Source organism: Orcinus orca, chromosome 17, assembly GCF_937001465.1.
Source record: "Orcinus orca chromosome 17, mOrcOrc1.1, whole genome shotgun sequence".
Lineage (NCBI taxonomy): Eukaryota > Metazoa > Chordata > Mammalia > Artiodactyla > Delphinidae > Orcinus > Orcinus orca.
The window spans coordinates 41431475-41457774 of NC_064575.1; the positions used below are offsets into that span (position 1 = coordinate 41431475).

At 35.9% G+C, this 26300-nt stretch overlaps 1 protein-coding gene and 1 non-coding gene across 2 annotated transcripts in view; one reads left to right on the forward strand and one right to left on the reverse strand.

Annotated features, from left to right (window-relative positions):
* Nucleotides 1-26300, reverse strand: part of NBN (nibrin) — a 53360-nt gene that overhangs the window by 21676 nt on the left and 5384 nt on the right. Inside the window, 4 exon segments of the mRNA XM_049700239.1 lie at nucleotides 10322-10419; nucleotides 15534-15724; nucleotides 16338-16455; nucleotides 24825-24928. Coding sequence (XP_049556196.1) covers nucleotides 10322-10419; nucleotides 15534-15724; nucleotides 16338-16455; nucleotides 24825-24928 — 511 coding nt within the window.
* On the forward strand, nucleotides 23522-23594 carry TRNAE-UUC (transfer RNA glutamic acid (anticodon UUC)). Its single transcript has one exon. It is a non-coding gene; the product is annotated as a tRNA-Glu (tRNA).

Consider the following 26300-nt stretch of genomic DNA (forward strand, 5'->3'; position numbering starts at 1 on the left):
GAAAGCGCGGAATCCAGAGACGGGCGCGAGCCGCGGCTGAAAGCGCGGAATCCAGAGACGGGCGCGAGCCGCGGCTGAAAGCGCGGAATCCAGAGACGGGCGCAAGCCGCGGCTAAAAGCGCGGACCCCAGAGGCGGGCGGGAGACGTTAAGGCTGCTGCTGCCGCCACCGAGGGGCCTGTGTGCGAGCACAGGTCACTCTCCACACCCCTCTTCCGCGGAGCCTGTGCAGCCCGCCACTGCCGGGTTCCCGGGATCCAGGGACAACTTCCCCGGGAGAGCGCACAGCGCGCCTCAGGCTGGTGCAAAGTCACGCCGGCCTTTGCCACCGCAGGCCCGCCCCGCACTCTGTGCCCCTCCGTCCCCGCCGGCCTGAGTGCGCCAGAGCCCCCAATCAGCGGCTCTTTTAACCCCATCCTGTCTGAGCAAAAAACAGACGCCCTCCAGCGATCTACACGCAGTGGCAGGGCCAAATCCAAAGCTTAGCCCTGGGAGCTGTGAGAACAAAGAAGAGAAAGGGAAATCTCTCCCAGCAGCCTCAGAAGCAGCGGATTAAAGCTCCACAATCAACTTGATGTACCCTGCATCTGTGGAATACCTGAATAGACAACCAATCATCCCAAATTAAGGAAGTGGACTTTAGGAGCAAGATCTATGATTTTTTCCCCTTTCCTCTTTTTGTGAATGTGTATGTGTATGCTTCTATGTGAGAGCTTGTCTGTATAGTCTTGCTTCCACCATTTGTCCTAGGGTTCTATCCGTCCATGTTTTTTTTTTAATTTTTTTTCTTAATAATTAATTTTAATAACCTTATTATACTTTACCTTCGTTCTTTCTTTCTTTCCGTCCTTCCTTCCCTCCTTTAGACAACGAATCATCCCAAATTGAGGAGGTGGTCTCTGACAGCAAGATTTAGGATTTTTCCCCATTTACCTCTTTTAGTGAGGGTGTATGTGTATGCTTCTGTGTAAGATTTTGTCTGTATAGCTTTGCTTCCAACATTTGTCCTAAGGTTCTTTCCGTCCCTTTTTTTTTTTCTAAATAAGAATTTTTTAATTCAATAACTTTATTATACTTTATTTTATTTTTACTGTATCTTCTTTCTTTCTTTTTTCCTTCTTTCCCTCCTTCCTTCCTTCCTCCCTCCCTCCCTCCCTCCTTTCTTTCCTTCTTGCCTTCTTTCCTTCTTTGCTTCTTTCTTTCTTTCTTCCTTCCTTCCTACCCTCCTTTCCTTCTTTCTTTCCTCATACTTCTACTAATTCCCTCTACTTTTTCTCCCTTTTATCCTGAGCCTGTGGATGAAAAGCTTTTGGTGCTCCAGCCAGGAGGCAGGGCTCTGCCTCTGAGGTAGGACAGCCAACTTCAGGACACTGATCAACAAGAGACCTCCCAGCTCCACATAATATCAAACGGCGAAAATCTCCCAGAGACCTCCATCTTAACACCAGCACCCAGCTTCACTCAACGACCAGCAAGCCACAGTGCTGGAAAACCTATGCCAAACAACTAGCAAAACAGGAACACAACACCACCCATTAGCAGAGAGGCTGCCTAAAATCATAATAAGGCCACAGACACCCCCAAACACACCACCAGACGTGAACCTGCCCACTAGAGAGACAAGATCCAGCCTCATCCACCACAACACAGGCACTAGTCCCCTCCACCAGGAAGCCTACACAACCCACTGAACCAACCTTAGCCACTGGAGACAGACATCAAAAACAGGAGGAACTACAAACCTGCAGCCTGCAAAAAGGAGACCCCAAACACAGTAAGATAAGCAAAATGAGAAGACAGAAAAACACACAGCAGATAAAGGAGCAAGATAAAAATGCACCAGACCTAACAAATGAAGAGGAAATAGGCAGTCTACCTGAAAGAGAATTCAGAATAATGATAGTAAGGTTGATCCGAAATCTTGGAGATAGAATGGACAATAGATTGGACAAAATGCAAGAGTCAGTTAACAAGGACCTAGAAGAACTAAAGATGAAACAAGCAACGATGAACAACACAATAAATGAAATTAAAAGTACTCTAGATGGGATCAATAGCAGAGTAACTGAGGCAGAAGAACGGATAAGTGACCTGGAAGATAAAATAGTGGAAATAACTACAGCAGAGCAGAATAAAGAAAAAAGAATGAAAAGAACTGAGGACAGTCTCAGAGACCTCTGGGACAACATTAAACGCACCAACATTCGAATTATAGGGGTTCCAGAAGAAGAAGAGAAAAAGAAAGGGACTGAGAAAATATTTGAAGAGATTATAGTTGAAAACTTCCCTAATATGGGAAAGGAAATAGTTAATCAAGTCCAGGAAGCACAGAGAGTCCCATACAAGATAAATACAAGGAGAAATACGCCAAGACACATATTAATCAAACTGTCAAAAATTAAATACAAAGAAAGCATATTAAAAGCAGCAAGGGAAAAACAACAAATAACACATAAGGGAATCCCCATAAGGTTAACAGCTGATCTCTCAGCAGAAACCCTACAAGCCAGAAGGGAGTGGCAGGACATACTGAAAGTGGTGAAGGAGAAAAACCTGCAGCCAAGACTACTCTACCCAGCAAGGATCTCATTCAGATTTGATGGAGAAATTAAAACCTTTACAGACAAGCAAAAGCTGAGAGAGTTCAGCACCACCAAACCAGCTTTACAACAAATGCTAAAGGATCTTCTCTAGGCAAGAAACACAAGAGAAGGAAAAGACCTATAATAACGAACCCAAAACAATTTAGAAAATGGGAATAGGAACATACATATCGATAATTACCTTAAATGTAAATGGACTAAATGCTCCCACCAAAAGACACAGATTAGCTGAATGGATACAAAAACAAGACCCTTATATATGCTGTCTACAAGAGACCCACTTCAGACCTAGAGACACATACAGACGGAAAGTAAGGGGATGGAAAAAGATATTCCATGCAAATGGAAACCAAAAGAAAGCTGGAGTAGCAATTCTCATATCAGACAAAATAGACTTTAAAATAAGGACTATTAAAAGAGACAAAGAAGGACACTACATAATGATCAAGGGATCGATCCAAGAAGAAGATATAACAATTGTAAATATTTATGCACCCAACATAGGAGCACCTCAATACATAAGGCAAATACTAACAGCCATAAAAGGGGAAATCGACAGTAACACATTCATAGTAGGGGACTTAAACACCCCACTTTCACCCATGGACAGATCATCCAAAATGAAAATAAATAAGGAAACACAAGCTTTAAATGATACATTAAACAAGATGGACTTAATTGATATTTATAGGACACTCCATCCAAAAACAACAGAATACACATTTTTCTCAAGTGCTCATGGAACATTCTCCAGGATAGATCATATCTTAGGTCACAAATCAAGCCTTGGTAAATTTAAGAAAATTGAAATTGTATCAAGTATCTTTTCTGACCACAACGCCATGAGACTAGATATCAATTACAGGAAAAGATCTGTAAAAAATACAAACACATGGAGGCTAAACAATACACTACTTAATAATGAAGAGATCACTGAAGAAATCAAAGAGGAAATCAAAAAATACCTAGAAACAAATGACAATGGAGACACAACGACCCAAAACCTGTGGGATGCAGCAAAAGCAGTTCTAAGGGGGAAGTTTATAGCAATACAAGCCCACCTTAAGAAGCAGGAAACATCTCGAATAAACAACCTAACCTTGCACCTCAAGCAATTAGAGAAAGAAGAACAAAAAAACCCCAAAGCTAGCAGAAGGAAAGAAATCATAAAAATCAGATCAGAAATAAATGAAAAAGAAATGAAGGAAACAATAGCAAAGATCAATAAAACTAAAAGCTGGTTCTTTGAGAAGATAAACAAAATAGATAAACCACTAGCCAGACTCATCAAGAAAAAAAGGGAGAAGACTCAAATCAATAGAATTAGAAATGAAAAAGGAGAGGTAACAACTGACACTGCAGAGATAAAAGAGATCATGAGAGATTACTACAAGCAACTCTATGCCAATAAAATGGACAATCTGGAAGAAATGGACAAATTCTTAGAAATGCACAACCTGCCAAGACTGAATCAGGAAGAAATAGAAAATATGAACAGACCAATCACAAGCACTGAAATTGAAACTGTGATTAAAAATCTTCCAACAAAGAAAAGCCCAGGACCAGATGGCTTCACAGGCGAATTCTATCAAACATTTACAGAAGAGCTAACACCTATCCTTCTCAAACTCTTCCAAAATATAGCAGAGGGAGGACCACTCCCTAACTCCTTCTACGAGGCCACCATCACCTTGATACCAAAACCAGACAAGGATGTCACAAAGAAAGAAAACTACAGGCCAATATCACTGATGAACATAGATGCAAAAATCCTCAACAAAATACTAGCAAACAGAATCCAACAGCACATTAAAAGGATCATACACCATGATCAAGTGGGGTTTATTCCAGGAATGCAAGGATTCTTCAATATACGCAAATCTATCAATGTGATAAACCATATTAACAAATTGAAGGAGAAAAACCATATGATCATCTCAATAGATGCAGAGAAAGCTTTTGACAAAATTCAACACCCATTTATGATAAAATCCCTGCAGAAAGTAGGCATAGAGGGAACTTTCCTCAACATAATAAAGGCCATATATGACAAGCCCACAGCAAACATCATCCTCAATGGTGAAAAACTGAAAGCATTTCCACTAAGATCAGGAACAAGACAAGGTTGCCCACTCTCACCACTATTATTCAACATTGTTTTGGAAGTTTTAGCCACAGCAATCAGAGAAGAAAAGGAAATAAAAGGAATCCAAATTGGAAAAGAAGAAGTAAAGCTGTCACTGTTTGCAGATGACATGATCCTATACATAGAGAACCCTAAAGATGCTACCAGAAAACTACTAGAGCTAATCAATGAATTTGGTAAAGTGGCAGGATACAAAATTAATGCACAGAAATCTCTGGCATTCCTATATACTAATGATGAAAAATCTGAAAGTGAAATCAAGAAAACACTCCCATTTACCATTGCAACAAAAAGAATAAAATATCTAGGAATAAACCTACCTAAGGAGACAAAAGACCTGTATGCAGAAAATTATAAGACACTGATGAAAGAAATTAAAGATGATATAAATAGATGGAGAGATATACCATGTTCTTGGATTGGAAGAATCAACATTGTGAAAATGACTCTACTACCCAAAGCAATCTATAGATTCAATGCAATCCCTATCAAACTACCACTGGCATTTTTCACAGAACTAGAACAAAAAATTTCACAATTTGTATGGAAACACAAAAGACCCCGAATAGCCAAAGCAATCTTGAGAACGAAAGAAGGAACTGGAGGAATCAGGCTCCCTGACTTCAGACTATACTACAAAGCTACAGTCATCAAGACGGTATGGTACTGGCACAAAAACAGAAAGATAGATCAATGGAACAGGATAGAAAGCCCAGAGATAAACCCATGCACATATGGACACCTTATCTTTGATAAAGGTGGCAGTAATGTACAATGGAGAAAGGACAGCCTCTTCAATAAGTGGTGCTGGGAAAACTGGACAGGTACATGTAAAAGTATGAGATTAGATCACTCCCTAACACCATACACAAAAATAAGCTCAAAATGGATTAAAGACCTAAATGTAAGGCCAGACACTGTAAAACTCTTAGAGGAAAACATAGGCAGAACACTCTATGACATAAATCAAAGCAAGATCCTTTCCGACCCACCTCCTAGAGTAATGGAAATAAAAACAAAAATAAACAAATGGGACCTAATGAAACTTCAAAGCTTTTGCACAGCAAAGGAAACCATAAACAAGACCAAAAGACAACCCTCAGAATGGGAGAAAATATTTGCAAATGAAGCAACCGACAAAGGATTAATCTCCAAAATTTACAAGCAGCTCATGCAGCTCAATAACAAGAAAACAAACAACCCAATCCAAAAATGGGCAGAAGACCTAAATAGACATTTCTCCAAAGAAGATATACAGACTGCCAACAAACACATGAAAGAATGCTCAACATCATTAATCATTAGAGAAATGCAAATCAAAACTACAATGAGATATCATCTCACACCAGTCAGAATGGCCATCATCAAAAAATCTAGAAACAATAAATGCTGGAGAGGGTGTGGAGAAAAGGGAACACTCTTGCACTGCTGGTGGGAATGTGAATTGGTTCAGCCACTATGGAGAACAGTATGGAGGTTCCTTAAAAAACTACAAATAGAACTACCATATGACCCAGCAATCCCACTACTGGGCATATACCCTGAGAAAACCAAAATTCAAAAAGAGTCATGTACCAAAATGTTCATTGCAGCTCTATTTACAATAGCCCGGAGATGGAAACAACCTAAGTGCCCGTCATCGGATGAATGGATAAAGAAGATGTGGCACATATATACAATGGAATATTACTCAGCCATAAAAAGAAACGAAATTGAGCTATTTGTGATGAGGTGGATAGACCTAGAGTCTGTCATACAGAGTGAAGTAAGTCAGAAAGAAAAAGACAAATACCGTATGCTAACACATATATATGGAATTTAAGAAAAAAAGTCATGAAGAACCTAGGGGTAAAGCAGGAATAAAGACGCAGACCTCTTAGAGAACGGACTTGAGGTTATGGGGAGGGGGAAGGGTGAGCTGTGACAGGGCGAGAGAGAGTCATGGGCATATACACACTAACAAAGGCAGTAAGGTAGATAGCTAGTGGGAAGCAGCCACATGGCACAGGGATATTGGCTCGGTGCTTTGTGACAGCCTGGAGGGGTGGGATAGGGAGGGTGGGAGGGAGGGAGACGCAACAGGGAAGACATATGGGAACATATGTTTATGTATGACTGATTCACTTTGTTATAAAGCAGAAACTAACACACCATTGTAAAGCAATTATACCCCAATAAAGATGTTAAAAAAAAAAAAAAAAACAAGTATTGGGCTTGGTGATGTCAGAGAAACCAAAATTAGTAAGAGTTTATAATCAGTCTAGTGGCTGAAAGAGGCATGGAAACAACTGGCTATGCTTCAAAGTAGGAAAAAGTTCTAACTGGAATGCAAAAAAAAAAGTTACTGGGGTATAAAAAACCAAAATAATTAACCTGACTTGGAGAAGAGTTATGGGAGAGGAAAAAACCTAGAAAAACTTCACGAAAGAGGTGAGCATTTGTGGAAGGAGTCAGATTTTGAAGAGCAGTGCTAGCATTCTAGGAACAAGGACCATGATGAGCAAGGTCAAGGAGTATGGCACATAAAAAAATATGGCGTATGTATTCTGTAGGGAAGTATATTAAAAAAAGATGAGGATGGGAAGAGATAGGCTACAGCTAAACTGTTGAAGGCTCGAAAGTCTAGACAAAGGGCTCAGGGATTTATTCTATAGATAATAAGAACTAGTAAAAGTTTTTAGGAGAAGGGAAGGTGATTCTAGTGGCAAAGTGAAATATTAACTGTAGAGATGAATATGGAGGCAGGACCTTACTGAGGGCGGTTAGAACAGCCCTCAGGAAATAAAGACATGGAGGGTTAAATAGGGCAGTGGCTGTGGGAAGGGATGGTAGCAGACCTCTTGAGCAGAAGCTACAGAGGAACAATTTCAAGTCTTGTATGAGTAAAAAAATGACTTAAATTTATAGTCTGAGTGCCTCCTCCATTTATATAAAAGAAGGTTCCTCTCTAGTTCAGTCCTTCCCTAGTTTCTTGGAGTTTATATGACAAACAGGAGGTTAAAATCAAGCAAAAGAAACCAAAAAAATCTGATGCCTTGGCTGCATCCCAGAATATCCTGGAATACAGAGAATGTGAATTTGAATTTTAAAAAAATGTTTCTGAAGCATATAGCTAGTTGAGATTAGTTTTCTAAAAGAGAACAGAGGACAGTTGTTCCAAACAGGGACCTGGGACAAGAGGAGATACTCACATAGACCCAATGATTGTTTATTTTTACATATTTTTTGTTGTGTTGTTAAAGTCTGAAATTACACATAGCATTTTATTTTTTTCTGTAACAGAACAGAAATGCACAATCAACAAAATAGTATTTACAGTACATGCTATTTCTAAAGGGCTGTGGAGCTTTCTAATGGACAGCTTCTATAAGAATATGGCTCATTTTGGTATCCACATCAAAGTAGTTTTCTCTCTAAGAGAGGTTGAAAAGCTGGCCTTTGACTTCTGACTCTAAGGATAAATTCTAAGAATGTTAGTCCTGAATTTTGAGGAAACATTCACCATATCACAATTATTATGGAAACTTCACAAGCTCTTAAAACTGTATTTGAAGGTTACCCACGTATAGACAGAAACATATCTAGTGTACTCATGGGAAAGGGTACAGATATCAGGCGAATAAACATTCTTAACCAAATCATAAAATCCAAGTACTAGTCTGTTTATCCTTTTATATCTGCTCCCAGTAACCCCTACACCATCAATCATAATAGCAGTGTAATAACATCATAAAAGCTTTGACTTCAAGAGTCAGTTTGAATCAAATTATTTGCTATGTGACCTCTGGCTAATTTCTTAACCTCTCTGTACATCAGTTCCCTCATCTATAAAATGCAAACAATGTCATCTATCTTAAAAGGATTGTTTTGCAGATTAAATTGTAATGCCTTGTGTAAAGCACATACTTCAGTCTCTGCAGACTCAAGAGACAGCAGCTATTATTACTAATCAGGAGGTACACTGTCCAATTCTATAGGTGCCATTCAGTGGGCTACAATGTAAATGATATCCCCTGGAGTGTATTATTACATAGTGCTGTCCTTACTTGTCTTTTAGCCAAAGTCCAATAACTGCTGACAAATAGCTATAAAAAGAACTTAGGAGGCAAATAAATGTATAAAGAAATCCCAAATGGATGCACACATAACTAGACAAAGAAAAGTTATGAGGAAGAATAAACGTAAAAATATCTAAGGTAAAGAAGCGAGAAGAAAAGAATAAATGAACCATCTTCTTGATGGCAACATCACCTTATCAAGAAAAGTAGGGGAATGAGTTTTAAAAAACCAAGGGGTAGGGCTTCCCTGGTGGCGCAGTGGTTGAGAGTCCGCCTGCCGATGCCGGGGACATAGGTTTGTGCCCCGATCTGGGAAGATCCCACATGCCGTGGAGCGGCTGGGCCCGTGAGCCATGGCCGCTGAGCCTGCGCGTCCGGAGCCTGTGCTCCGCAACGGGAGAGGCCCGCGTACCAAAAAAACAAAAAACAAAAAACAAACCAAGGGGTAATAGCTGCCCTGAGTAAACTGGCTTTTGTGATAGTCAACACTGAGATAATTATAATATGTATTCTTCATCTCTGTAAAATGGCATCACCACCCAACCAGCTACTCATGCCAAAAGATTAGGAGTTGTTTCTAAATCCTCCACTGGCAAGATGTGCTGGGTCTAGTTCCAAAATTTGGCCTGAATTTATTTGCTTTTCTGCATCTCTACTACTACCACCATGGTCCAAGGCACCAGGCTCTCTCTCACCTGGACCTCCACAAAAGCTTCTACTCATATCCCCACTTCCATTTTGGACCCCTGGAATCCATTCTCCACGCAGACACGATTGTGATCTGTTCCTTCCACCTGGAATTCTGCTATCCATATCCTCCCATGGCTGCCTTTTCTCATCATTCAGGACGTGTGAGGCTCAAATATGACATCTTAAGTGAGACTGTCCCTAACTACCAATCTAAAATAGCCTACTCCCAGTCACTATCACATCATCTTGTTTTAGCTTTCTCTTTGTACTTGTCCTTAACAGAACTTATCAGATGTGTTTGTTTGCTTGTTAACTGTCTGAATCCTGACTTTTAGAATATAAAGTTCACAGTAACAAGTATCTTGTTTACTTTATTCACCACTGTATCTTCAGTACTTACAACTGTGCCTAGTACTTGGCAGCCACAAATACTTATCGAATGAATAAATGAACAGATAAACATATGGCTTTTAAAAGACGGTGAAGATGGTCACCTGTGGCAAGTATAGTACATACATACAGGGACTTCCTTCGTGGTCCAGTAGTTAAGAATCTGCCTTCCAATGCAGGGGACGTGGGTTCGATACCTGGTTGGGGAACTAAGATCCCACATGCTGCGCGGCAACAAAGCCCGTGCGCTCTAGAGCCCATACGTTACAACTAGAGAGAAGCCCGCGTGCTGCAACAAAGATCCTGCGTGCCACAACTAAGACCCGATGCAGCCAAATAAATAAATAAATATTTAAAAAAATAATGGAGATACAGCCAATCAGCAATTTATAAAATAAAGTTGCTAAAGAATCAATAAAATAGTATTTTAATTACCTGTACTGGGCTGGCCCTGAGGATCACAGTAATTCTCTGTAGTAATGAAAATAACTGCCAATCCAATTTCTGCTTCAGGAATAGGTCTAAGACCTTGCCTGTTAGAATAAAATAGTTTAAGTATGATGATATATTAAAACTAACAACTTTTATTAAGATGATGTCAAACTGAATCTATCTTCCACCCCCCCGCAAAGTGACATCACTATTTTATGGTACAGAGAGAACTGCAAATACCTATAGTACTAGCTTATTCACTGGAGCAATGTTACATTGGGCAAGTTCACCACCTTTTAGTAATTCAATTATTTCATCTGTAAAACAAAGGTCTAGAGTAAAGGATACAGATCCTTCCAGTTCTAAAACTCTGTAATTTTCAGAATAATAGTAATACCCAGATGAAGCAATAAAGATTTTTTAAAGCAAATCTATGGTTACTAGAATCCTAAGATAAAACTTAAAAGAGAGAAAAAGAGGGGAGAAGGATAAGGAGGGAGAAAAGTACAAAGAACTATAAATAAGCTACATCTATACGTATGTTAGTAAATCAAATCATTTTACCAAATTTACATGTATTAATGAATCTTCTTATTAAAGGAATCTTATGGTGAACCTATCTTCTGTTATTCTGTAATGTGAATAATGACTGATTTTATAAAACATAATTTAATATAACTTAATAATGCTACATAGAAACTAAACCTCAAATTTTAAGAGCTTTAAAACTCCTTTTAATACTTATTGTAGAGATATTTTAAGTGGTTGTAGTAGCTTAACAAGTCATTTTCAAATGCTTAACATTTGTTTTTTTGTTAAGTTTTTAAAAAGATGATTCTAAAATGTATATGGAAAAATAAAAAGCCAAGAATAGCCAGGATGCTTCTGAAGAAGAGCAGAAAGAAAATATTTGTCCTACTAGATATGAGGACTTAAACTGTTATAGTAATTAAGACAATGTAGTAAACGTGGTATTAGTTTAAGAGACATATTGCTCAATGGAAAAGACGGCCAAAAACATTCCCATGCATGTAAGGTCCCTTGGTATAAAACAGAATCAATTCCAGATAGATCAAAAATAAATTTCAAAAACAAAATATCAAAATACTAGTAAAAATTAGTAAAAAATATAGGTGAATATCTTTTTGATCTATGAGTAGAAAAAGATTTCTTATACAAAAAGCACTGACTATGAAAGATTGTTAATTTTTAGGATATTAAAATTAAGGGCTTTCATTCATCAACACAATAAAAAGTTAATTTACAAAGTGGTAACAGATTCTGCAATCTTTTATGTAATCACATACAAGTGAAAAAAGGATTAATGCCAAGAATATATAAAAAACTCCTACAAATTAAAAAAAAAGGCACACAAATATGCAATTACCATATAATCCAGAAACTGCACTCTTGGGAGTTTATTCCAGAGAAATAAACACTTATGTTCACAAAGAAACCTGTATATGAATGTTCATATCAGCTTTATTTGTAACAAAAGCTGGAAAAATGCAGATGTCCTTCGATGGATGGATGACTCAACAAACCATAGTATATCCATACTACAAAATACGTAAAATATACATATGTATATGTATTTTAAGTGGCTGTAGTAGTCTAAAAGTTATTTTTCAAATGCTTAACATTCATTGTTTTATATGTATTAGTTTAACTTAGACTTGAACTCTAAGTGAATTTATAATAACACACAAAAAAAGATTTTAAAAAGTATTATCATCAAGTGATCACATACACCTACTTGTATTTCAGGCAATTCAAAATTGGTATTTTACTACCCTACTAATACTTTTGAAACTATACATACGTCATATCATGAAAATTAGTTATAAAAGATTGGCTATGTAAAACAAAATACACATTTAATAATGATGTTATAAGACATACATCATCTTAAATGGGGAAATACTGGAAGCATTACTTTTAAAGTCAATAGTGAGATAAATGTGGTGGCTACTATCACCACTTCTATCCAACAGCTTTGGATGTCCCAGTTGGTCCAAAACCAAGAGAATAAAAGAGAGAGAGCAGTACCAGAGGCAAAAAGGATTAAAAAGGAGGAGAGAAATATTATTTATAGATGATATGGTTTATATAAAAAAAGACTATAAAGTATTAGAAATAAAAGGGGAGTCCAACGAGGTGGTGGGATATGAGATTAATATCAATGTCAGCTGAATTTCTATACATCAACAGTAAACTAGAAAATGTAATTAAAGAGACAATATCCATACCATGGTTATCCATACCATGAAACACTACTCAGCAATAAAAAAAGGATGAACTACTGATACACAAAACCTAGGTGAATCTCTGAGGAATTATGGTGAGTGAAAATAAAAATTCTAAAAGGTTACATGCTGTATGATTTCATTTATATATCATTTTCTAAATAATAAATTTTAGAAATGAAGAAGAAATTAGTGGTTGGCAAATTTAGGGACATGGAGGGGGAGGTAGGAGGGGTGTGTGGTTATAAAAGAACAACACAAGGGATTCTTGTGGTGATGGAACTGTTCTGTATCTTAACTATGGTGAATACATGAACCTACACATGTAATAAAATTATATAGAACTAAATACACACACATACACTACACACACAAGAACACATAAAACTGGGGAAATCTGTATTTAAAACAAAAAAAGAATACAATTATCCCAACAGAAAACTGGGCAAGAGACATGTATTTCACAAAGATGGAAAAATTAACATCTAATAAACTTTTGAAGAAACGTTAACCATCACTGGTAATCAGGGAAATACAAATCAAAATCACAAGATATGATTATATATCCATTAAATTGGCAAAAATGATAGTCTGAAAATACCGAGTATTGAAAATGACGTGCATCTAACTTAATCTCTTATATACCGTGGGTGGGAGTATAAAGCGGAAAACAGTTTGATACTGTTGAGTGTTCTAACCCTAGTAATGTAGTAATATATCCCAAAGAAAATCCTGCACAAGTACCAATAGGAAACATACAAAGATAATCTCAGTAGCAGTTTACAATAATAAAAATTTATTTAAAATAACTAAATAATTAGTGAACAAAATGAATGTGTATTATTTATAGTTCAGTGATGACGGTGTATCATGATCCAAAGATTATGATTCATTCAATTTTATGCAAAGCTATGGAACAGGTGAGAAGAGGATAAGGCAAAGGAGGAGAGGATAAAGAGAAAATAATTAAATTAGTAACAGGAAGAGTTCCCAAATATGGGCTAAGACATTGGGAAAATATCTCAGCAAGAACAAAAATCAGGGTTATATTGTTCCCCTAGACTTCTAATCTTTTTCAGAGATATTTAATTTTAATCACTGATTTCCTATACCCACTTCTGACAACTAATCAATAGCACCATGGCACTAACCCATCCCAATGTTGCCCTATTGTCTGAAATTCAGTCAATAGCTGACTTTACTGGTTTGATATAACTGTACCTTCAATTGCTATCAACGGCTTGGACTAAATGGACAGGTGTTATTTTAAGTGATAGTCTTTCTCAAACTGTAAAATTGTCCTCTCTCTATGACCAAATTGAAACAGGATCCAGAGAGTACAGAACAAAATGTCATCTCATGATCAAGTCACCAGCCTCTGAGCAACCTCCACTCCAGCAAGGCAGCAAGATGTAATGGTAAAGAGCATGGACTCTGGAACCAGACTGCATGTATTCACATCCTGGCTCCTCTGCTCGCTCCCTGTGTTCTACTCAAATCCCCTTTTGCCCTCTCTGCACAACGGGGAACATAGCAGTAAAAATACACATGATTGTATGAGGATTAAATGTCTTAATATATGTAGAACTCTTAGAACAGGACCTGCTACAGTATATAGTATTATGTAAGTAAGCTATTATTGCTATTGTTCAGCATGGCTTTTAAAGATTGGTAAACTGGTCATAAGTAAAATACTGCCTGAAAGAAGCCTTCTCTATTTAAAATAAACTTCTCCCCTCTGCCCTGTTATTCTGCTTTCTTATACACAGTTGTAATTATCTGTTTACTTGTAAGCTCCAGTGGTGGCAGGGTCCATAGCTATCTTGTTAACCATTATATTCCCAGTGCCTAAAACACAATAGAATCACAGTACATTTTGGTTGTAGTAGTAAGATGGTATTTTTGTTACACAAATATTTTCTTTTTCACAGCAGTTAACACATCTCCATTAAGCAAAATATTTATGGGACACATGACTGAAATTTTACTTTTTACCTCGGCAAACCCATTTTTAAGAAAAGCAGTCTTCATGGTCGGAAAGACTCCTGGGTCAGGAAAAATGAATACTGTGGAGAGCTTATTTTATGGACTTTTTAGACATATAAATACCCTGGGCCCTAACTATTTTTTTAAAATATTTATTTATTTATTTTGCCATGCTGGGTCTTAGTTGTGATGTGCAGGATCTTCTAGTCGCAGCATGCAGGATCTTTAGTTGCAGCATGCAGGGTCTTTTAGTTGCAACATGTGGGATCTAGTTCCCTCAACAGGGATCGAACCCAGGCCCCCTGCATTGGGAGCGTGGAGTCTTAGCCACTGGACCATCAGCGAAGTCCCAGCCCTAACTATTTTTTACTAGGTGAATAGAAATTCAGTCAACGGACTGCCAAGGCTGATTTTTTTACTTTGTGCTTCAAAAATGCTAAGATTATTAACACCAGTAAAGAGTCCAGGAAAAAAATCCTTGCTTTAGTGCTTTCAAACTGCCTCCCCTCCACACTACAAACACATTCTAGGATACTTGATACTTTTTTTCCTGCTTTCCCATAACAGCCTATATAGCCATAATAGCCTAATTTTCATACAAATTTTCGATGGGTAATAAACAAAGGAAAAATACATTCCAGCTTGAGGCTATTTCAGAACAATTTTACATTTGAGTTTTAACTTCCTCAACTACATATTCTAGAGAAAAACAAATACTGCTTTATTAAGAGAGGTATATTCTGCAAATTCTATTAAAGTAACAAAAAAGCAGCAGAAAATAAATATTGAGATAAAACTGACATGGATAAATATATTCTATTTCTAGCATACTAAGTCACAATAAATTTCCAAGTACCATACACAATAAAATCTTTACAATAATTCTTGTATATACCTTTACATTATTATGTGGAGTGCAAAAAAAGTTACCTATAAAATCACCTACTTGCCCTTTTTTTTAACTAATAAAGATAATTCTGTACCTCTGGAGTATATCCATAATTGAATGAATCCGTTTTTTCTGAGAGTCAGGAATTAAGGTCTGTGAATCTGTTATTCCTACATCAACAACACAAGTTCCAGGAGCTGAAAAGAAACTATCTTCTTCATTGTCTTCTGTTATCAACCTAGCATCTCCTCCTCCAAATACAACTGCTGCACTTAATTTTTTATGCTAAAAATGGAAAGAAAAAGAAAAAAAGTAATGAAATAGCCATAATTAATGTCTTGAATACATTCTTAAAATTATAAGCATTTGATTTGGGAAATAAAATATAAGCAGAATTGAAGAAAAATTGATTTTATAATACTTCCTGAGAGGACAATCTGAGCTTCCACTCTGAGAAAATCCCTAGTTCACCAGGTACCACTGCACCCTGGAATCCTTACATCATCTACAGCTCCTCTTCACACAGCACTGTAACTGTGGGCTTACTTGCATGATTTTTCCACTTGCAACATTAACTCCTGGAACTGTCATTTCAGCACACAGAAGACATTCAACAGCTGCTTACTAACCGAACAAGTTAGAACTTAAACCAAAGTTTTTGGTCTCCTCCCTGTATGTATTTATATAAACAATTAATAAGCCAATTAAGAGATATTAAGAAATGCCATAGTCATATACATGAACGCTGGGCAAGTTCTGGTGCCTGGGCAGTTTTTTATTTCACTTCACACTTCTACACAAAATCTCAAAAGGAAGTGTATTAACAACTATTGACAACAGTAATAATTTATCCTAGTTTATAACATTTTCTTTACAAAAATTTAGCTTATAACATTACCTGTTTGGCATTTAGAAAGACAAATGTTTTCCCTTTGAAGATTTGTTTTCTTTCCTGTCGTTCTGACAGATCAATATTTTTACTTCCAATAACTGGTTCATCAATAGGTGGGTAAAAACTATAAAAAATAAAATAAAGTACATTCTAATTATACCCTACACTGTATGTATGTATAATCTAATGTATAACATTAGATTTTTAAATGGAATGGCAATCTAGACACTAGAAAGGCTTAATTTCCATAATACCATTATATTATTAAAAAATTAAGAGTTTTATCTGGGACTTAAGGACTCATAATGAGATACAATTAAATATATATGAATCAAACAACTTATGTAAATTACAAATAGTTAAGAGAGAAAAAAGTACTTAAAAAGTTTTTTAAAAATGTAAAAACAAACCAAAAAAAAACCCCAAAACCAAATGGTTGAAACATCATCCATTAAAGATCAAATTCTATTAGCATGCTGTGCTTGCTTAGGAACCAGTAAGTATTAGTAATAATGTTCATATTGTAATTCTATGAACTACTGCTGTAAGTGTTTTGTTACAAATCTCTTTGGAGAAGCTCAGGGAATTTTAAAACCTACATTTTGTGAGTTTAAATAAAATTCCCAAAGATTTAAAAATACAATCTTTTAGCTCTTTAATGTAACACTATAAACACATCTTAATCATCCATAGAGATTAGGGAAAAGAAGAAAATAGAGAAGTAAAATCAACAGATAATTCCGTTCATGTAACTTTCTATATAATCAGATCTTTTGTTACAGCTATTCATAACTGAGCAGACTTTTAGTTTCTCTCTACCTTCTAGTAAAAACTATTAATGTTCATGGATAGAAAGGCTCGATATTGTCAACATGTCAGTTCTTCCCAACTTCATCTATAGATTAAACACAATCCCAGTAACTCCCAGCAAGTTATTTTGTGAATGTTAACAAACATTCTAAAGTTTACATGGAGAGGCAAAAGACCCAGAACAGCCAACACAATATTAAGGAAGAAGAACGAGGTTGGAGTACTAACACTACAGAATCCAAGACTTAATGTAAAGCGGCAGTAATCAAGAGAGTGTGGGACTTCCCTGGTGGCGCAGTGGTTAAGAATCTCCCTGCCATTGCAGGGGACACAGGTTTGAGCCTTGGTCCGGGAAGATCCCACATGCCGCAGAGCAACTAAGCCCGTGCGCCAAAACTACTGAGGCCCGCGCCGCTACAGCTCGTGCTCCGCAACAAGAGAAGCCACCATGATGAGAAGCCCGCACACGGCAACGAAGAGTAGCCCTCGCTCGCTGCAACTAGAGAAAGCCCGCGCACAGCAACGAAGACCCAAAGCAGCCAAAAATAAATAAATTAAAATAAATAAATAAATAAAAGATTAAAAAAAAAAAAGAATCCGCCGGCCAACGCAGGGGACATGGGTTCGAGCCCTGGTCCGGGAAGATCTCACATGCCACGGAACAACTAAGGCCGTGCGCCACAACTACTGAGCCCACATGCCACGACTACTGAAGCCCGCGTGCCTAGAGCCCGTGCTCCGCAACAAGAGAAGCCACTGCAATGAGAAGCCCTCACACCGCAACGAAGAGTAGCCCCTATTCGCCGCAACTAGAGAAAGCCTGCTCACAGCAACAAAGACCCAACGCAGCCAAAAAATTTTAAAAATTAAAAAAAAATTTTTAATTAAAAAAAAAAGCATGGTACTGGCAAAAAGATAGACAAATAGATCAGTGGAGGAGAATGAAGAGCCCAGAAATAAACTCACATAGAATCAATTCTGATCTTTTACAACAGAGCAAAGGCAGTACAATGGAGCTTAGTCTTTTCAACAATTGGTGATGGAACTGGACATTCACATGCAAAAAAAATGAATCTAGACCCAGATCTTACACTCTTCACAAAAATTAACTCAAAATGGATCATAGACCTAAACATAAAATGCAAAACTATAAAACTCCTGCAAGATAACACAGGAGAAAATCTAGATGACCTTGGATATGGAGATGACTCTTTAAATATAACACCAATGGCTTCATCCATGAAATAAATAAATGATAAGCTAGACTTCATTAAAATTAAAAAGTTCCACTCTGTAAAAGATAACATCAAGAGAATGAGAAGACAAACCACAGACCAGGAGAAAACACTTGCAAAAGACACATCTGACTGTTATAAAAAATATACAAAGAACTCTTAAAATTCAACAAGAACACAAACAACCTGATTTTTAAAAAGGGCCAAAGACTTTAATAGATACCTCTCCCAAGAAATAGAGAGAGCAAATAAGCATATGAAAAGTTGCTCAATATTATATATCATCAAGGAAATGCAAATTAAAACAAAGAGATACCACTACACACCTACTAGAATGGCTAAAATCTAGAACACTGATACCACCAAATGCTGGTGAAGATGTAGAAGAACAGGTACTTTTGTTCATTGCTGGTGGGAATGCAAAATGGTACAGCCACTTTAGAGGACACTTTGGCACTTTCCCACAAAACTAAGCACATTCTTAACCATATGATCCAGCAGTCATGCTTCTTGGCATTTACCCAGAGGAGATGAACTCATGCCATAACTTGGAAGCAACCAAGATGTCCTTCAGTAGTTAATGAATAAATTAACTGTGGTACATTCAAACACGGAATATTATTCAGTGCTAAAAAGAAATGAGCTATCAAGCCATGAGAAGACATGGAGGAAACTTAAATGCATATTACTAAGTGAAAAAGGCCAATTTGGAAAGGCTACATATTGTATGATTCCAACTATATGACATTCTGGAAAAGGCAGAGCTATGAAGACAGTAAAAGATCAGTGGTTGCTGGGAGTTGGGGAAGTGGAGGGATGAATAGGTAGAGTACAGAGGGTTTTTAGACAGTGAAAATACTCCATATGATACTATAATGATGGATATATGTCATTCTACATTTGTTCAAACCCAAAGAACGTACAATACAAAGACTGAATCCTAATGTAAACTATGGACTTTGGGTGATTATGATGTGTCAATGTAGGCTCACCGATTGTAATAAATGTGCTACTCTGGTGGGGGATATCAATAATGGGGTAGGCTATGCATGTGTGGGAGCAGTGGGAATACAGGAAACCTGTACTTTCCTCTCCATTTTGCTGTGAACCTAAAACTGCTCTAAAAATTAAGTCTTTAAAAAAGATTTTAAAAAAATTACTAAAGCATAATGGTGATGATGAGGGGACAATGTAGGATGGGGGGGAATCTGGACAGTCACTAGAGTTAACTATCCACAGAGAGCAACATCCAATATGACAAAAATGTTTTGGTCATAAGAGTCACCATCCAGCATTTTAGAACTAATTTCCTTACATTTCCCTCCTCCCACCCCCCAGATTTCTCCTTGGAAACATACATTATCTCATACAGTAAGCTGTCATGACTAAAATTTTATTAATTAAAAAAAACTTTTATAACTGACTAAACCACAAATGCATGGGTTTTAATCTGCTAGATTACTAATGGATGTTTTAAGGCTATTTTAAAGTAGTGATTCCTAGAATCTGCAATGTCAAATGACTGAGTTATCTGCAGGTAAGAGCAGATTTAGTTGGTAGGATGGAATGCAAACCCGGGGAGTTATTGCAGTTTTCTAAATAACTGACTTTAAAATTCTGTTTATTCTACTTTTAAACACATACAGAGAATAGTGGAAACTATTTTAACTATTAATTAAATCTACAATGAGAAAATAGGTAGCACTAAAAAATTAACAGGCATTCTAATTCATAAATAGGAAAAATTTTAATATCTCTTCATCAAACACCTTACATCCCTTTCAAGAAAATTCTTCTGTAGCTTACACTTCTTTTAGTGTAAAAGGCTTCATATATATACAAATGGGTGTTTAAAAATTAGTCTACATAGTAATGTAACAACACTAGATTATTGGGCCAGTCTCAGACAAAAATAGAATGTAAATGTTTAATACATACATATGACTGAGTAAATGTGAGATTCCTACTGCTTTCTAATGACTAAAATAGCATTTTAAAATTATCTACAGCTTTGTGGTTTTCACATTGTCATTCTTAATTTTGCCACAGGTAACAGATAACAGTTAACTACAGTTTAGTTCAATGAAGAGTGAACATTTGTTATACCAGGTCACATTCCATGAGAATGATATGCAATTACCTTTCCAGAGTTCTAACTTTTATTTGTGTGATTCTTTGATGTTTGGTTCCTCTACTAAGTGCCAAGATGGCAGAAACTGTAATGCTTTTTGGCTCATCATTATATCCTCAGGTCTATCTTGCCTGGTTCAATAAATATTTAATAAACCGGCAGTATAAAACAGAAGTAAAAATTTCGCCTAATAAATTAGAAGTAGACAGAAAGTAAAAACATCCCTCAATACAAATGTGAGTATTAAGATTCTGGGACTAGAAAAATGTATTTTGGTTTTCTTTTAAAAATATTGGTAAATTTGAGCCCCAATACTCAATAAGACTGATCTCGAAAGGAAAAAAACCCACCGTATTATCAAGAATCGAATCAAATGTTGGAGTCATACATACATATACATATATACGATATATATATATATATCTCGTATATATGTTGGAGTCATACATACATATACATATATACGATATATATATATCGTATATGTATATAATATATATATCATATATATACACATATAATATATATATATCATATATATATATACATATATGATATATATAATACAGTGACAAATAATAGACCATGTTCTGGAACTTCATATACGCAGAAAAATCTTTCTCTCTTTAGTAGTATTAAGGATGAAAACAAGAAAGGAGAGACTAGTGATAAGTGTGAAGAAAACATCATTAAAAAGTCAATATTTCTGAAAAATTACATTCTAGAAGTTTTAAAGCATCACTGAGGCTATAGTGATTTGACAGCTAGTAATAAAATTGGAAAACAGTAAATTAACTTGGCAGAGACCTAGGTTAGAGGCACACTGCCTGAATACAAGAATACCACAAATATAAAGTGACCTCTAACTTCTATAATGAAAAAATTAAAACATTTTTTGGCATACTTACACAGAAACTTCAAGAGCTACAAATAAAATAATTATGCTTTATTATGTAGTAACTGGTACATATCATTCACAAATTCTATAAAATATTAATCTAGAAATATTGACTTTTTCCTATGTACATTTTATAACTTTATATAAATTCTTCACATGATGTTCAATAAATTTCATCTAACTCAGAGCACATCATCTTCACTTCTGTCCCAAGATTTTCCAAATACAGAAATTTTCTGAATTCATGGCTGTGGAAACTATTCCAAGCCACAATATTTCTTTGCCCAACATCTGGATAGCTGTTTATTTCATTAGTACCAAAGGTACATGTCCATGATTTCATGATTTTTTTTGGTGATCTCCAAAAGGTTTGAATTACATTGGCATCCTGGAGCTTGTATCTCCAGGAAAAAAATCTCTAGTGTGTGTTAAATTTCTTTGCTTTAAATTTTAATTGATTATTTAAGGTCAACTCTATAAGCTTCCTAAACTTTCATTTACCAAGATTGTTTCATGCTAATGTGTCTCTTGGGTCTGAGATTTTATTACAAGCTAATAAGTTAACCTATTCCTCTTTCATGGATGCTGGCAGAAGACACAAGACTCCTGGGTCAGAGACAAAGCAAGCAGCAAGCCTCAGTGTGTTTGCAGCAGGTCTCCTTCCATGCCAAGTCCCCTGGGGATGAACAGAAGGTACATACCATGGGTTGTGTTACAGGAGAGGTATATACCATGGGTAGTGTTACACTGAACTTGGGAATCCACCCATTTTATAACAAGCTATAAGCAGGCCTGCTCTCTGTCCTGGGAAGGAGATATTACCTCATCCCTCCAGGTTTCTCACTGCAAACATAACCCTGAGAAATGGCCTGGGTATAGGGTAGTCAGGGCCTTTCATTCTTGGCATAACCAGCAAGTTTTGTATGATGTAAGGACTCTCTCCCAACAGTGTTTTCTGAAAACAATGCTGCTTGTTGTTTAAAATAAACTGAGAAAGGGAAACTCCCTTTTTCTCTTGAGGATCATTTTTTTTACATTCAGACATATATAATATTTTAATGAACGTCCTTTATTAGAGCACAGAGTATCAAAATTAAATACTTCTTTTAAATGTAATCTAAAAATGACTTCATCTACATTGGTACTTTGATAACAGTATAGGAAAATTAGGTATCACAAACCATATCAGGTACTCTATCTTAACCCTTCACTTACTCTGTTTCGTGGTAACAGTGCAAAGATGCAGACAAAACTGTACCAAAAAGGACTACACATTTTGTTAGGTAAAAATATAGTATGCCTCCTAATTTAAATTCAGGACTAGTGATAATGCTTTTACAGAACTAAAAGAACAGGTAGTTATGTAATAGAAGAGCCACCACAATTTATCTCATATCCCTTTTATAACCCATCCTACTACTATTTAATATCTTAAATTTAATCATTTTTCTATTTAATTGAGTATGGAGTCAAATTAGTCTTCAACAAACATATCAAAATGGATCCCAATAAGTATAGCAATCTATTAAGGCAAAAAACTACGTACTTTAAAATAGTATTAAAAACTTGATTATCAGTTGCCATCATCAAACATGAACTAATGTAATAGTCTTTCCTGGTTAACAATGAATTAGGAGTTAGTGAACAATCTTAGAGTAGGGATGTTTTATTATAGTCATCTAAGTTAATACAATCGCAAATTGAAGCCAGAAAAAAACTATGCCTAATCTAAAGTAAAAACAACAAAAAACCAAAAAACCAAGGTTAAATACACCTGAGAATCTAAACAAATAAGCAAGAATCAATGACTAATTCTAAAAACTCTAAGACTATAAAACATATCACCAGTAGTAAAAAATCAGACCCCTCCACTCTTAAGTAATCTAGAATTAACAATGGTTTATTATCTGTAACAAGAGTCATTATTTATAGGATTTATCAACTTTTCTAGGGAGGGTCATAAATAGGCTTCAGGGAAAAATGTAATTCTGTTGAAATACTATGTAAGTTGGTAGTAAGTGAAGTTTCTAGAGGAGAGACCAGTGCTTTCATTTTCTCACAGCGGATCTAGGACTCAAAAAAGGTTAAGAATCATCTATTTTAAAATCTCGGGAATTCCCTGGTGGTCCAGTGGTTAGGACTCTGCATTTTCACTGCCAAGGGCCCAGGTTCAATCCCTGGTCAGGGAACTCAGATCCCACAAGCCACTTGGTGTGGCCAAAAAATAAATAGAATAAAATCTGAAGATCTCTTTCCAGAGGAAAGCATATTTTCTGTTAACCAGATTATAAAATACAAGAAACCTCCCAAATGAAAATTAAAAACAAAGAGAAAAATCTGATATTCAGTTACTTTTAAAAGCAAATACATATTATCAGGTATAAATAGTTCCTAAAAATATATGTACTGGGCAAATTAGCTTATAATAGCTAGTAATACTTTTAAATTGGTAATAAAATACTTAGCTTGAATAGGTAATACTTAACTTAAATTGGGTAATAAAATACTTAATTTGCATAGAATTTTAGATTTTTAAAACTTCCTCAAATCTATTATGCCATATAGACTATAAGCTACTGACATACATTTTAAGCAAGCATGTTCTTATGTTGACTAAAAACACCCACCGTTTTATAGTCACCAGTATTTTAACCATGTAATCTAAAAAGAAAAATCACAAATATCTTCCTCCTCAACCATAGCTTATATTACTGCAAACATTACTAATACAATACATACAGTGGATAGATCCTTTAGTCTGGTGGTTCACAAATTTAGCAGAGCATCCAAAAAATAATAAATAATCAAGCTACTATGAATCTTCCCAGATATTGCAATTAGCTACACTTCTTTTAATAAGCACCTATTATGATGCCAGGCAATATGCTCAGACTTTATGTATGCCACTAGTTAAGATAAATAATACTTATACTAATACTAATAATACTGAATACTTAGACACTCAGCAGGACAGGTATTAGTCTCATTTTTCAAAGGAGGTAACGGACACTTAGAAGAAATCAGCTCAATTCCCAAGGCCACAGCGCTGTTAATATTCTGGCCCAGGACTCTGAGGCTCCATAACAGGGATGCTGCGCCACACAATTCCTGGTGTCCTGCATGCATGATGCCCAGCACTGGCATGTGTGCTCTACTGATTTCACCTCTATGCTATTACTGTCCTTCAATATTTTCCTTTTAATATTGGCACATATGTAACATGTGTTTCACAGAGATAAGAACAATCAACAAAGAACTGGGAAACTTTCTTCACATACTAACAAGAAAACTTCATTAATAATACTGAACTGTAACATTACATCCTGAAATAGTCAATAAAGAGGGAATTAACCTAAATAAAACCAGTGCTATCATATTTTGTATGTCATATTTTATTATATTTAAAATAAGCAATATACCTTTCAATTTCTGGAGGCTGTTTCTTGGACTGAACTGTTTTAAGAAATTCAGTAAAATATTCTGGTTTTACAATCGGACGCCCACAAATGAGTGCACATATTGTCTAAAAAGAAGAAAACATGTGAATACATATACTCATACCCTAGTTTTTTTAAAGATGTAAGTTATAGACTACAAAGAGGCTGTTCTATTCTGTTTTTCCTCCTGTCTCTCTAAATTTATAAAGGAGACACAATCTATAAAACAGAAGTCAGTACTGGTCACTGCCTAGTTTTAGTATAAAAATCCCTGTATAATCACTTGATTATTAGAAGCTACCAATTACAATACAGGGGGGGACAGATTGGGAGTTTGGGATTGACATATACACAATGCTATATTTAAAATAGATAACCAATGAGGACCTACTGTATAGCACAGGGGACTCTGCTTGATATTCTGTAATAACCTAAATGGGAAAAGAATTTGAAAAAGAATAGATACATGTGTATGTATAACTGAATCACTTTGCTGTACACCTGAAACTAACAAGGTTGTTAATCAGCTATACTCCAATATAAAATAAAAATTAAAAATAAACAAACTGTGGTAACTACAACTCATGTAAGTCAGAATCCTGCAAAGCAAAGGCCTATATGCTAAAATAGCAATAAGACTGTTGAAATAACAAATAAATGTAACATACAGGCAAGTAGCAATAAACAATAAACAATCATTATTAAAGGTGAAAAAAAAGAAGTTACCAATTACAATATTAATTTAAAAACTGCCTGGGGAGGGCAGAACAACATAACATAAAATACAAGTCAATTTAAAAATGTATACCATTTTAAAAACATTAAAATGTACATCTTAGAATTAAGGAAATGTAATGTCTGCCCTAGAGAAGACAGTAACAAGAGATAAACATGAGAGAGTTCTTTCACCTTAATTGCCTTTCAAACTGATTTTAATTATGGAATAAAGTCTTTTTAAGAAAGTAAATAAAGGAATAACTCTTTAGTGTTGGACAAAAGCTGAAAATAAGTATATACAGATGGAGTGGGGGAAGAAACTTCAACTAGCAAGTGAATTAAACTATAAGCCTCAAATAAGATGTATCCACAAAATTTGAGACAGATTAAAATATACCATCACTGGCAATGAAAATAAGATTCAGCATAATTCCAGGAAATAATACAACTAAAGAATTGGTAAGAATGCTTCTAATAAACATGGGAAATTACCTAAATGTGAGCAAGCAATTTAGGGTATCTCTCAAGAATGAAATCTGAAAGTTATGAACCTCAAATATGAATGAAATAATTGACTTCTTGCATGAAGCAGTAATGTGCAATTCAACACTGGACTGAGTAAACTCCAATACATGTGATCCTGGGCAAAGGATTCAATTGCTCCATGCCTCAGTTTCCTCTTCAGAAAATAAAAACTGAACTGAATGCTCTTTAGGTTACCTTTTGGTTCTAACATTCAAC